At 41.0% G+C, this 13,322-nt stretch overlaps 2 protein-coding genes across 4 annotated transcripts in view; one reads left to right on the forward strand and one right to left on the reverse strand.

Annotated features, from left to right (window-relative positions):
• LOC136679525 (protein C-mannosyl-transferase DPY19L3-like) overlaps nt 1–9,278 on the forward strand; it is a 49,253-nt gene extending 39,975 nt beyond the window's left edge. For all 3 annotated transcript variants that reach the window (XM_066658110.1, XM_066658112.1, XM_066658111.1), the window contains 3 exons: nt 1,322–1,454; nt 3,914–4,072; nt 6,559–9,278. In XM_066658110.1, coding sequence (XP_066514207.1) covers nt 1,322–1,454; nt 3,914–4,072; nt 6,559–6,747 — 481 coding nt within the window. In that variant the 3' untranslated portion in view covers nt 6,748–9,278. The remainder of the gene's footprint in view (nt 1–1,321; nt 1,455–3,913; nt 4,073–6,558) is intronic.
• A 1,612-nt stretch (nt 9,279–10,890) lies between these two features.
• The window catches only part of LOC136678457 (neural-cadherin-like), a 176,267-nt gene continuing 173,835 nt past the window's right edge, over nt 10,891–13,322 (reverse strand). Inside the window, exon 33 of the mRNA XM_066656510.1 lies at nt 10,891–12,395. Within this exon, the coding sequence (XP_066512607.1) occupies nt 11,826–12,395 (570 nt within the window). The 3' untranslated portion in view covers nt 10,891–11,825. The remainder of the gene's footprint in view (nt 12,396–13,322) is intronic.

A 13,322-nucleotide genomic window follows, 5' to 3' on the forward strand; every position in this document is an offset into this window, starting at 1 on the left:
TTGTTTATTTATTTATTTATTTATTTATTATTTATTTATTGCTGTACCGCTCCAGAAATTGAGCTGATGACTGGCAAATGTCAACATCGTCCACAGAACATTGACTCGCTATAGAACATTGAGTTTACAGAGTTCAGATTATAGCATATGCAGGGGAAAAAAATGAAAACAAGATGAAGCAGATTAAAAAAATCGTGTCTCAATTATAAACCACAGCCTCTGATGTATAATAAGTTCACTAATGTTTAATTAAACCACAAGGCAGCGAGTCTGTGTAATTTGGCTTTTTGCGAACAGGCATTTTACTCAGGAAACCTATTACAGAACAAGCCTTTGCTAAGAAGCAAGGGCCGTTACTTCCTTGAGTAGAAGAACTTCGGTGTTGAACTTGAACTTCAGGCAATGACCTTTGCGCTTGTTTTTTGTTTTCATGCAAATATATCAGCCTTTGCTTTGGCCACAAAGGTCTGCCTTATGCAGATGAGCTTCAGACCAGTCAATGTTTTTTTTTAGTATGCTGTGAATTTTCGGAAAAGATTAAAGATGATGTTTGTTTTAAATGAAGCAGGGCATTTGCATGACCTAATTAACAATAGGGATCCTGGTCAAAATAATGAATGCCGATCTGAAATTCATTCCACAGCGTTGACCAGAGTTTTTAACACGTTACAAGCAAAGTCACCATATGCATGATTACAGCACAGGGTTTTGTTTTTATAGTTTTTAATGTAATGCTACTTTCTGAATGTTAGCTCACAGATTTTGAGTTTAAAGGCAAATCACTTCATTTATGAAATACCACTGATTTGAAACATCCCAAATGTCCAATTACTCTCTAATAGCTTGTATCAAGAATTACATTTCAGATCAGTGCTAAATGACAAGTGAGTCTATTTTTCTGTACAATTTTTTTTTAAAATATAAATTTCGCTGTTCTTCACTCAGATGGTACTTATCATAATGATGCTGTAAGTCTCTAAAGCAGCAGAATGAGCCTTAAAAGTGATGATCGCATCCCAAATGTCTCCCATTTGAGCATTTTGCACTTGAGTAATGGAAGTGTACACATGGCTGCGTGCGCTCCTGCAGAGCCAGTTAACATTCTTCCCTCTGTTAGAAATTAATGTCAGCAGCTTGCTGCAGCTTTCGCGGCGGTTCCAGTGTGCCTACACTCTTCTCACTCACACACATTTAACCCCCACCCCTTTCCTGGTCTCTCCCACATCCCCCAACACACAAACACAGTCTTAAATGTTAATGAAACATGAAAAGTGTGTAAAGCTGAGCGCTCCCGTTTTTTTTTTTGTTCCCCCCCGTGCAGCTCCAAGACCCCCAAGCGTGCAGTGTTTGCAGGAAGTATGCAGCTGCTAGCGGGGATAAAGCTGTGCACAGGAAGGGTCCTGACTAACCACCCCCACTATGAGGATCAGGAGCTGCGGGAGAGGACCAAGCAGGTACACATTTAGTTTGTATATATTTTTAATGTATATATATGTTTTTAATTTTGCTGCTATTTTTGCTTTCTATCTCATGGCAGTCAATTCAGATTTACAAAGAGCCTCGGAGAGGACCAGAGATACGGCGGCTTTTTAATTAAGGATATAATGAGCTGGCTCATTTTGGCTGATGCGGCGGGGTGAAGTGAAGCATTCACACACACTCACACAGCCCACGGAGGTCATGATAGTGAATGCTTAATGAGCCAGCGACCAGATCCTGCCGAGATACCCTCCAACATATGAGCTGAAAAAACAGCCGGCCAGGGCAGACTGACAAACAGAGAAGTGCTAGTGTTGTGATGGTTGAACCCTGGCCTGGATCCTGTCAGACACAAGTTTCAGTGCTAGTATGGTCATTTAGGAGTGTTAAAATTCATCCATCATGGTGCATGAGTCTGGAGGTGTTGTTTCCCAATACTGGGTTCTTACAATTTTGTTGTTGCCAGTTCCTCCCGTTGGTCAAGTCTCCCCCGCACAGGGTCCTACATAACTAACTAATTACGTGAAGACAATCACTGCATCTTTTCAAACTTCTGCTGACACAGTTTCATTAGACATCTCAGCATACTTAGAGTTGAACACTAACTGCACCATATGTGCTAGTAGACACCCATGCTGGTTAGTATCTTGCTGAGTGATCAGGAGGGAAAGAGAGGACCACACAGCCCTCCCTCAGAGAGTAGAGCCCATTATGCTTAATAGATTCCTGGCCTTTAATGGCGGCTTCTTTGCCAACATTTGAACTCACACTCTTCTGATGACAGTGCAACACACTGGTGCTACTCAATAGACCCTCCATATTTAAATTGTGTTTTAATGGAAGTGAATTCATATAATATTCATATAACCAATAGATCTAGGTTAAGTTAATTAAAACTGATTGTGGATGTCATAATAAACCCAATTGTTTCCAAAGGATTGTAATCATATTGACCCCTCTCTCCTTTTTCAATACATGCATCCTCAAGCAAGGGTCCATTTCTCTCTCCCTCTCTCTCTCTCTCACTCACTCTCTTCCCCTCTCTCTCTTTCTCTGAGAGAGAGATGCAATGGCGTGTTGTGTTTGTCCGCTCTGCAGCAGATGGAGTGGAGTTAGGGTGCCTGTCAGTAGCAGAGATTAATCAAAGTGCTTCGGCACTTTCCCTGAGACCATTAAGCAGAATGTGAAGGTTGAGGGGGATGCAGGTTAGGGCGGAAGATTCCGGAAAGGTTCTGGAGCCCTGGGGGGTGGTAGTGCTTGAACTCTCATAGGTCTTAGTGGAGAGGCCTGACTAATGAGAGGTGTGGATTAACGGACGAGCAGTTGGACAACTCCAACAGCTGCAGCATAAGAGTAGAGCACAGGAGCCGAGTGACCTTCACCTGTATCAGAAATACATCCCTGATCAATTAACACCTGCCCTGAAGATCAATCCTGACAAGATAACAGCGGGGACGCCACTCATTAAAGCTGTGACGTACATTAAATAAAAAGCGAAAGATTTGTGAATGGTTATTATATTGTTCACTCTGTAGGCTCAGCTGTGTAAGTGTAGAAAGGATGAAATATCCTTGTTAAAAAAAAAAAGGAATGGTTATACATTTTTAAAATATAATTAAAAAATTAAATATAATTTACCAAAACTTTCAGCTGTTTGCAATAAACCAAACAAGAACATTTTAAATAGCCCAACATCAGCTATTATACTTTCCCAACTCAACAAATATGTTAATTAATTGACTACTGCAATCTCAGAAATATTCAAAACCCCTGAATAGTATCCCTTATAAGAGTCTACACATGCAAATCAGGTATCTCAAGTATCTGAAGAAAATAATCAAGGGCTTCATTAGTTGCATCTGGTGTGGTTGAGATAAAACACAATAATATTCAAATTAGTTTGGTTTGATTGGTTTATTGCAAACAAATTTTGCTAACAAGTAATTAATCAAAATTGGGGAAGATGACAGACAACAGGATCCAAAATATTTGGCACCCTGGTCTTCAAATTTCTCATTTCTATCCACTGTAATGCACAATTATGCTTTGTTTGTTTGTAGTATATTGCAAAACCACATGAAGCCTGGCCTTTCTAGGAGTTATATTACATTATTTGTGTTTGATTTATTACAGTAAGTTAAACTTAGCAAATTAAGATTAATTGTGCACTAAAAGTAGTAGGAATATTTAAGTGTGGTCTTTAGAGAGCATGTGTTATTTTCAAATTAAGGAAACATGTAATTTGTCCAGGAGTGTTTAACTGTTGCTTATAACTACTAACTGCATTGTTTTTTGCTGTAAATGGTATGAGAACACTCATATAAACTTTGTACCCTCGAGAGCGTTGTTACTATTAATAATCTCTCTCTCTTTTTTTGTCTCTCTTTCTCTCTGTCTCCCCCACTCCCACTCCCCCTCCCCCCAACTCTTTCAGGTGTATCAGGTATATGCCCAGCAGTCTGCAGAGGAGGTGTACAGGCTGCTGCGCTCTGTGGGAGCAGACTATGTGATTTTGGAGGACAGTATTTGCTATGAGCGCCGGCACAGTCGAGGCTGCAGGCTAAGGGACCTGCTTGACCTCGCCAATGGACATGTAGGTCACCCCCCCCCCCCGCCCCCCGCCCTTATACAAACAGACAAACACACACACACACACACCTCTCCATTGCTACATTTCCAATTATTGTGGTTACATAACACTGCTGCAGTCAACATCACAATAAGCTGGTGTCTACTGCTCTAGACAACTTTCAGAACAATAAAAATAAAAATAATGAGTTTTAAGAAACGTTGTCTCTACAAAATGCGAGGTTCCTAGCTTTGCTTTGACCATTATTAGCTTTTAGATTTATGCTGCTATTTGCTGTTTACAAACAGTACACACGGTGTCTTGTTTCTTTATTATAATTAGACTAGTTCCTCTTTAATTAAGACACCCCTGTTTTTCTGTCCACATCGTTAGCTTTCTTGTGTACAATTGTTAGAGTATTACAGGTCTGCACACTGCGCATTAAAGTGTAAATATACACCTAAAATCGGTGGGAGCAGATTAACAAGGAAATGGAAGTGAAAGTATTGGTGAAAATCTAGTTTCTTCTAGCTTTTATGACTTCCACTACTATACCCTTGTTATTTTTGAAACAGACCGTTTTTGCGGTGTTAATTGGGGGCTTTGAGCTTCCATTGCTGTTTATTGCTTTGGCAGGGTATTTGACAATATTTATGCATATGACAGAGTATATCCTTATGTGCGTTTCAGATGATTTAATTAAAGAACACTGACCAACTTTTTTAATTTAAAACTAAGCTTAATTAAGCCTGGTTTATTGGATTATAAGCAGAATTATTTTTCTCAAAATATATTTGAAGCTTCTGTACCAAACAGACCATGGAGTATTCTTTAAGAGGACGATCCTGGTTAGCTATGTTTGACTTATTATTTACGTTTGGAGCTATGGGAAGAAGTTTAAATTTGACTTTTGGCCAAACTGCTCCTTTTGGAAGAGAAGCACTGCTGCTGAACAAGGGAAATATAGCTGTCAGCGACACTCTTCTGAAAGCTGTTATTTTGGTGGTGGATACTACACGATTTCATACTGAAACTGCCACAGACCCGAACATATCACGATGGCCAGTTTGAAGCTTGAGCTGATGCTAGCTGTAAATGTCCGGACGGTTGAGTCTCATCAAACATCATGCAGACAATTCTTCAGCAGAGAAGGCTTTGAAAGTGTTCAATTACAGACGTGATGGAGGCTGTGCATCTCACCTCCTCTGATCTGCACATGGCCCAGTCATGAAAAATCATTCTCTCACTCACCCGTTTGATGCAGCCAGAAGATGAGTCACTCCTAATTTGGATTCCTTCAGGCTGTCTTCAAAATCCTCTCTGATCCAATGCCCTAGCGATGCTCTTATGCCTCTCCATGTGTGTTGATATATTTCAAATTCAAGCCGATCTCTTACAGAGACACAAAAGTGGGGTTTGATGGCCTTGATGGATCTCCAGCATGGTGGTGTCAGACTTGGAAACTTGTGGCATGCAAAGTGCATTTAGAATTCAAAGAGGTGCCTATGGTGTTTCCGATACCTGTGGGTGGCGTGGGAACTGGCTCTCTTTGATTAATTCCTCTCAGAGCTCCATTCCTCAGCCTTTAAATTAATTTGGGAATATTTACAAAGTGAATGTTTAAACACTTTAGGGCAAAGCTCTCAGTTTGATTTCGTTCAGAGATAAAGATTCTTACTACCTGGCTTTTACCTCTCTTTTACAAAAATGAATCCAGACAAGACTTCTTCAGTCTAATTATATAGACAATGTGCTTTAGTTGGATACTCTTACTTGAGTATATTGGAAGAGTGTTAGGCGGTCTGCAGGGAAAGATCTGAGGGTGGTAGAACAACTTCTTAGAGCCAATCCCGGTGTAAATGAACTGATGGAGTACTGAATGCACTGGTGCAGAGTAGAATTCACTGTGTATAACTGATCATATTGTAGAATTTCACTTATATAAACATAATAATAAATCACGCATTGTTGAATTTACCTAAGATGGCAAGACATTTTTGGAAAGCCGATGTAGTTTCCATTCATGTGTCATTGTCTGGGTGTGTGTGTGATGTCCTGTGATTGAGTGGCGACCTGTCCATGTTGTTTTCCTTCCTCCGTAGGCTCTGGACTCATGCCTAAATGAACGGATGAATAAAAATTGGAGTTTAATGCACATCCCAATGGTTTTCTCCTAATGAAATCCCCTAAACTCCTCTTAGGAAGCTGTAACATTGTCAGGGTCTTCATCAAGGTTTATAGCTCACAGAAGGTCAAACTGTCTCCAGTCTGTGAGAATTTAATGGAGACCTGGAAGGCGTTAGACAGGGTTGTTTAGAGTTTGAGGAATGTGTAAAGGATTAGCTTCAGTTTAAAGTTTAGAAACTATCAAAACCTTACACACAGTTTATATAAAGAAATGGTCACATACAATTTAAGGATTTCCAACAGTAACAATGTATAATGTTGTCATTTCTGTTAATGCATGAATAGACTGCTGAATGCTGAGTGATGTGTGTTTTATGCCTCAGATCATGGACGGGCCCGGAGAGAATGACCCTGACCTAGTCCTGGCCCCTCACCCACGCTTCTGCCAGGCCATCAAGACCGGAGAGCCGCCGTACTCCACCTTCTTCACCCGTGTGTTCCAAAACAAGACCTTTCACATCTACAGGCTGAAGAAGACCAAGAAGAAAAGCAAGGCAGACAGTGGCGTGTAGCAGGAGGCCAGCGATCTCCCCCTGAAACCTCCTCCACATCAGCCCCCCACCATGCAGGCTGCTGAAAGGAATGCTTAGTGAGTGTGTGATTGCAGTAGGGGGCTGTGTGTATGTGGGTGTGTGTGTGTTTGTGCCCGTGTGTGTGTGTGTGTGTTTAGACAGATGCCTGATTGGACCAGTATGGGCAGATAATGCTGGATGTCTACGGGCCTCTAGCTCTGAACCATGTGGTCTAAAGCAACAGGAGCTCGTGTTTAAAGGAGAGAAAGAGAGAGGGAGAAAGATGAAAACGTCCCCTGCTTGGTTTTCTCTTTCTTTTATTCTCTTTCTTTCATGATATGTGCTCACATGTCAAACTCTGAAGTTTACACACAATCATGCGCTAAAGTAGACCCCCTTTTCTTCTGCTGCTGTTTCCCCAACCCATTTCATCCTTTTATACATGTGCTGGAGAAATGAGTAGTGGGTATTTAGAAATGAAAAGGAAAAAAAAAGGGAAAACAAGGGGAAAAAAAAACCCTTTGATAGTCAGAGATATGAATTTATTTGAACTTTCGGGGTAATTATTGCCTAGCCTCGTGTTGTCTTTACATCAGCCGAGCTGTTGGCCTGTGCCATCTCTCTGCTTTCCAGTCCCAGAGATGCAGCTCACTGTCTGGCTTTTAAATTTAATGAGAGCCCTTTTTTCAATAAACGCATCCAAAAGCAAGGGTCCAGCTCTCTCTCTCTCTCTCTCTCTTTCTCTTTCTCTCTCTTTCTCTTTCTCTCTCTCTCTCATTCTCTCTCTCTCTTTCTCTCTCTCTCTCTCTCTCTCTCTCTCTCTCTCCCCCTCTGTCTTTTTCTCTGTGACTAATAAAAGCTTGTCCTGGTCACGGGTGCAGTGAAGGTGCCATAAATTCTCGCTGTAACACCTAATGGTTCTAGCACTGTGAATATCATTGCATATTTGTTCCCTTTTTAATTAGTGCTACAGTGTAATTTAGTGTCTGGCGAGTTGCCTTGAGTGACAAAGAAAATCTTTTTTTTTTTTTTTTGTTAATTTTTTCCCCCCTCTTTCGTTTTTGGACCTTTGTACTCTGCGAGCTCAGTCATCTCCTCAGCACAATTTACTTGGTTTACAAGGATAGTATCACACTGTTACATTTAACCTTAATTGTTATTAGGACGTGTTGCGTAGATGACACTAGTGGACCTTCCTCTTTATGTGGAATGTGGGAATACGGTCATTGTTCGAAGCAGAGCTGAAAATATTTAATTGCAATTTTTCCTGACCAACATTTTTAATTTTTAAACTGCAGTTATTTGCAATTAATGAACATCCGTGCTAGTTGTTTATTTTCTTTTGTATTACCCTGATGATCTGACTTTAATTTTGAGTGCTGAGTATTTAGTAGTGGTCGTTGTCAGTATTTGCTAGCCTCTGATAGGTCTACCATTTTTTTTGACAATTCTCCTTGACACTGTTAGCTAGAATTAAAATTGTAGGGCCTTGAGTCTGAAAACTGCGCTCTTCTAAATTGGGATTTTAATATTAAAGCGATTAATCTTTCAGCTTGATTCTCTGGAAGACGTGAACGTTGTTACTTTTTCAGTCCTTTCGTTCCATTAAGGCCTTTATGAATGAGATGTGTGCAAGTGCCTTGCCATTTTCCTAATAGCCCAGTTAAGTTCAGTTTTTTTAAAACTCAAAGCAACACCTTCAGGATGATCTGGTTTTCTATTACTTCTCAGGCCCTTTGAGGCCCAAAGCACTACTGAAATATATTTTTTATGGATTGAACCATCATGCCCTAAATCCATTCTTTGATGTCCTCTAGAGTGTCTGCAACAATAATTCTTAAAAGGCTTACAGTGGAATATATGTGTACATAGGTGCTTTTGGTCAGTGAAAAAAAGGCAACCTCAGTTTGAGCTTTATCGAAAGGTCTTTTTGTACGTTTCTGTAAATCAATATGTGAACAAACACAATAAAACCTTACTGAAGGCTTGCATTCATAGAGCTATATGAGCCATAAGCAAGGCACTTATAACAAATGATATAAATCTACAGGAACTTTTATAAAGGCTTTCTCCAATTAGCGTCAGATGTCCTAATGTTTATTGGGGTTTCACCACAGAATTGGTTTAAAATTGATGCCCATTTGAAAGACCCTTTCGTAACGTTTGTGTAGGTATGTGTTATTAGTTATACCAGGCGTTTGTTGGTATCTCCTAGACTTATGAAGGCCCACAGTACGATTGTTTATTAATGGTACACATGGCATGGATTATGAAGTTTTGAAGTATTATTCTCCACTTGTTTATATCACAACCATTATTTTGACCAGGAGTATGTTAAAAGGATATTAGTGTCTGACAAGATCCTCAGGCGTCATCATTAAGTTGCGTAAAGCAGGGTGCTAAATTGCACTGGATTGATTGTGTGATATTTCGAGTGAATGAGAAGTTGTACAACATCATTATCGCCCGAGAGGTTTCTTTTCATTTCGTGAATCCATCGTCTGTTCTGTGTTTTGCAGTTTTGTAATAAAAGAGGATTTGTACAATGGATTTTTTTTTTTTTTTTTGATTAGTTCATTATTTATATTCAAAGTGCATCGACTCCTCGGAAACATGTAGATCAAAGATTCACCAACAAAAATTCTGTGCGTCTCCTTAAGTGCTATTCTCTCCAGCTGTGCTCTATTACAGACTAATTACTGCTCAGGTTCTGTGTCACAATAAGTTCCGTTATCATCCCAGTACCACTTAGGAGGTGAATTTAAAAGGCTTTTTAACAGAAAAATGGCTTCCTTCCTAAATGCACAAATAATATTTGAAACAATAATAGTAGTAAATAACTTTATTCATTGAGAAAAAAAAGCAAACATGTCAAATGATGCAAATACAAAACAGCAAGATATTTTCACCTACTGAAAGAAATATGGCAAAAAGAAAAAGAAAAAAAGGGAAAATATAGCTCACGTTTAACAGCAGAAGCAGAGTCTTCAATATTTCTCAAAAGGGATCTGATATTTCTGTGAAAAGCAATATTTATTCAGTATGTACAAATGAGGTAAAAACATTATCTCACAATATGCAGTACTATATATATTCATCACACAAATAAAAAGTGGGCCTTTAAGGTGGCATTGGTCTGCCTGGCATGAAAGGAAATCCTGGGAATTCGAAACGGACCCCTTTGTGTCTCTCAATGATCATTATTTTCAACTCTGTTTACTGTCTATCCTCTTCAATCATGTTATGAGGATTGAATCAGAACTCCAATCCTCTCGGATCCTTTATCTTGTGCGTGAAATAGCAAGCACAGCGCTAGCAGAACCGTTTCCTAGCCTCAACTTGAAAAGCTTATTTTATAGTCGTGTTGCTGCCTTTGGAAAAATTGGCACTTTTGAGATCCGTAATAAGAGTGACGACTCTTCTGTCGACTTCTCCAACTCCCATGATCCTTTGGTTCACAGCATGACAGCGAGCAATCAGTTCACATTAGGATTAGCTCTCTGATGTCTTTTAACACACTCCTACTCTCCGCAGCTGGACTGTCACGCTCCACATACGACGGCGTGCAACAAAAAAATGCTGAAAATAAGGGGGGGAATAAAACATGGAGAGTTGGGGTACAAACGCTACCTCAGAATGCATAGAATACCAGGTTGGCATTTGAGGCCTCGCAGGGGGAGGCCACATGACTTTTCTGTATTCCGTTTGAGGTGGGGGAGAAAGCAGCACAGATAACCTTCATGTCCCCCTCGGCCTGTTGTTGCTGCTTCATGTCACTGCCACGCAAGCCCATTCAAATGGGACATTATGAGGTCCTTTTTTTTTTTCAGAGACCTGGGTTTCAGCACATACACTGACTTCCGAATGTTCTGGCCTAGATTCACCTTGCTGCTGAGGTTCGTCAGGTTTCTCGGCAGGGGCGCGTAATGCGATTGGAAGGAAGAACCGCTCTCTTTCGAATTCTTTTTTTTTTCCTTTTTTGGCAGGTGAAGAAATGCTGTGGCGCGCTGCGGTAGAGTAAGGAGGTTTTGTTAAGGACATAATGCTCTCTAAAGGGAGCAAAATGGAGTGGAATCGCAGTGCTAAGCTCAGACCAACTCCTGCACTGAAGTCCTACCACTGCTCAGTCACATGATCGGATCACACACAAACTGCATGCATGAAACACGTTCTCTAGTTTCTTTGTTCTTGACCCAGTCTAAATGTGTGCTGTATTTTGAAAAACGTCCATGATACTCCACTGCAGAAAGTCTCAGAGTGCCTTACTATGGCCTTCTGCGTTCCAGACACATTTGTATTCCAACTGGACTTGAGAGAAGGGGACATGATTTGTATTCCCCTGGAACTTCTTAGAAAAGGCTGAACAATAAGGCCGCTCTCTGCCTCGTTTTCTTTAGTGTGACTAACACATATTTTCGTTGTTTTTCAGTTACTCCTTCCTCCTCTTCATCCATGTGAACATTTATAAAAAAAAATCAACTGTGACTGAGTTCAGAGCTGTAACCGATGAACACAGAGGGCCACTTGAGACAGCACAGGTAGCAAAATGGATTTAGAAAAGCAAACCAGCGAAGGCCACGGAAAAAACTCCTCGTCCAAACGCGTTCCTCTTTTGATCAAAAACATAGAATACAGACATATAGGACAGCATATCAGGAAACATCAGCGAGGGCCCTCCTCCTTCTCCAACACAAGTCACAAAGCTAACGCAAAGCTTCCGTTCCTATCATTGTCATCTACAAGTCACTGCTGTGAAGAGGGTTTTTCTCAGAATCCTGAACAAGTGCCATGTACAGATGCTTGTTTCTTTCTGACTGGCACTTCCCATTTGCGGCTCATTGATAGTCACCAGCCATGCCAGCCTGTCTCAGTATCCTTCAGTCCTCGGGAGAAACATTTTACAAAGGTTCACTATCCCAGACAAGGACAGAAAGCAAAGCAGACCACCTTCTGATTTTTTTTTTAAATATTTATTTGTTTTTGTAAATAAAATTCCCCTTGAATTTTGGGTCCATAAAAGTCCTTCAAGGTGCTCTTCTTGTTTCGATTTGGAGAGCACAAGTTCCCCATCCCTTCCTTCAGAGGTCACTTGCCTCTGCCCTCTCGTAAAGTGCTTTGAGCTTCTCGAAGCGTGGCCCCCACTCCTTCAGACAGTCATGGCTGCTGGCGGTGGTGCTGTCCTCCAGCCCGGACGAGCTGAAGGAACTCAGTGACCCGGCCAGAGATCCTCCGCCCTCTGTGGAGAAAACCTGCAGGGAGTCAAAGGGTGCTGTCTCTGGGTGCTGGTCAGCATCCCGGATGATTTCACACAGGTAACGTGCCAGGTCCTGGCTGGAGAAAGATAGGCTCTTGCGAGATAACTGGGCAGCCCTGCTGGGCCCGGGACCAGCGCACTGACCCTGGGCTGGGGTACGGGTTGGGGGGACGTCCCGGCGCAGTGTGGTGGTCGTGGTGGTGCTGGACGACATAGAGGACGTGCTCGTTGCCGTCAAGGCCCGGGACGGGGGGTCTGACTGGTGGAGATGGTGCTGCTGTTGCTGCTGCTGAGCCGGGGGGTGGTGATGAAGAGCCCGTGAACGCCCGTACTGCACAGACTGAGCTGGGCTCGGCTGCAGGGACTTCTGGAGTTCTGCCATGTCGTAGGCGTTCTGGGTAGAGGGCAGAATGAGAGCAAAATATTAGATGAGCTTATTTGAAGTGGCAGATGATTTTTAAAGCAACAGGTTATTGCTCAATGGAAGCAGTTTAGAACATTTATTTACTGTTATTTATTGTTATATTGTTTATTATTTACTGTTAAAAACAGGGCCTGTTTTTTCTTTAGTTTTGCACTGTTAGAGTTATGCTAACTTAGGAAACAGACGTATATTCCCAGGAAAGTGTGTAAATTTACTGAAACTGTAAAAGGAAACAACTAATTCAAGCTAGGAACAGAGTCGATATAAATGCAGAGCTTAGGGGCACTACCTGCCCCCAAAAAATTATTGCTATATTGACATCCATTTAGTTATTGCTTAATATTTCAAAAGTGCAATATTCAATTTGCTACGGGCTTCATGCAGTAAACTCCATCTGTTATACGTGTCTGCTGTGGTAAGTATATTTTACAATGCTCGCTTGGGTATTGGCGAGCTAAGAGCTAATACCTGCCATCAACAAAGACAAAGTTTACCATTGGTTTTGAAAATAAGAAATACATATGGGACGTTAAATTACAAATTTTACTAATCTAATAAGCTCCTCAGCTGTTTGTTGTGCCCATTAATGACCCATGATCCCAAACCAAGATCTCAGTGATCTAATCACTTCTGCAATGTATCACGCTGAGTTTAAATGTATTATAGAAAGGCAACTTTATCCAGCCTTTGGTTCATGTCTATAGATGGGTATATGTTGTAGAAACTAGTCTGAGGTAATGATTAAGGCATAGGGTTTTTAATGCAAATTAGTGGTCTATAAGACCACTGTAGCACCAGTGCAATGCCAAAGAAACAATATTGGGACGTTAAACACGTCTTGGCCGACTGACTACATTTGGGGTAAGAGGATTGTTTTGTTTGTTTTTTAGTTTAAAA

The sequence above is a fragment of the Hoplias malabaricus genome, chromosome Y (genome assembly GCF_029633855.1).
Source record: "Hoplias malabaricus isolate fHopMal1 chromosome Y, fHopMal1.hap1, whole genome shotgun sequence".
NCBI classification, from domain to species: Eukaryota; Metazoa; Chordata; class Actinopteri; order Characiformes; family Erythrinidae; genus Hoplias; species Hoplias malabaricus.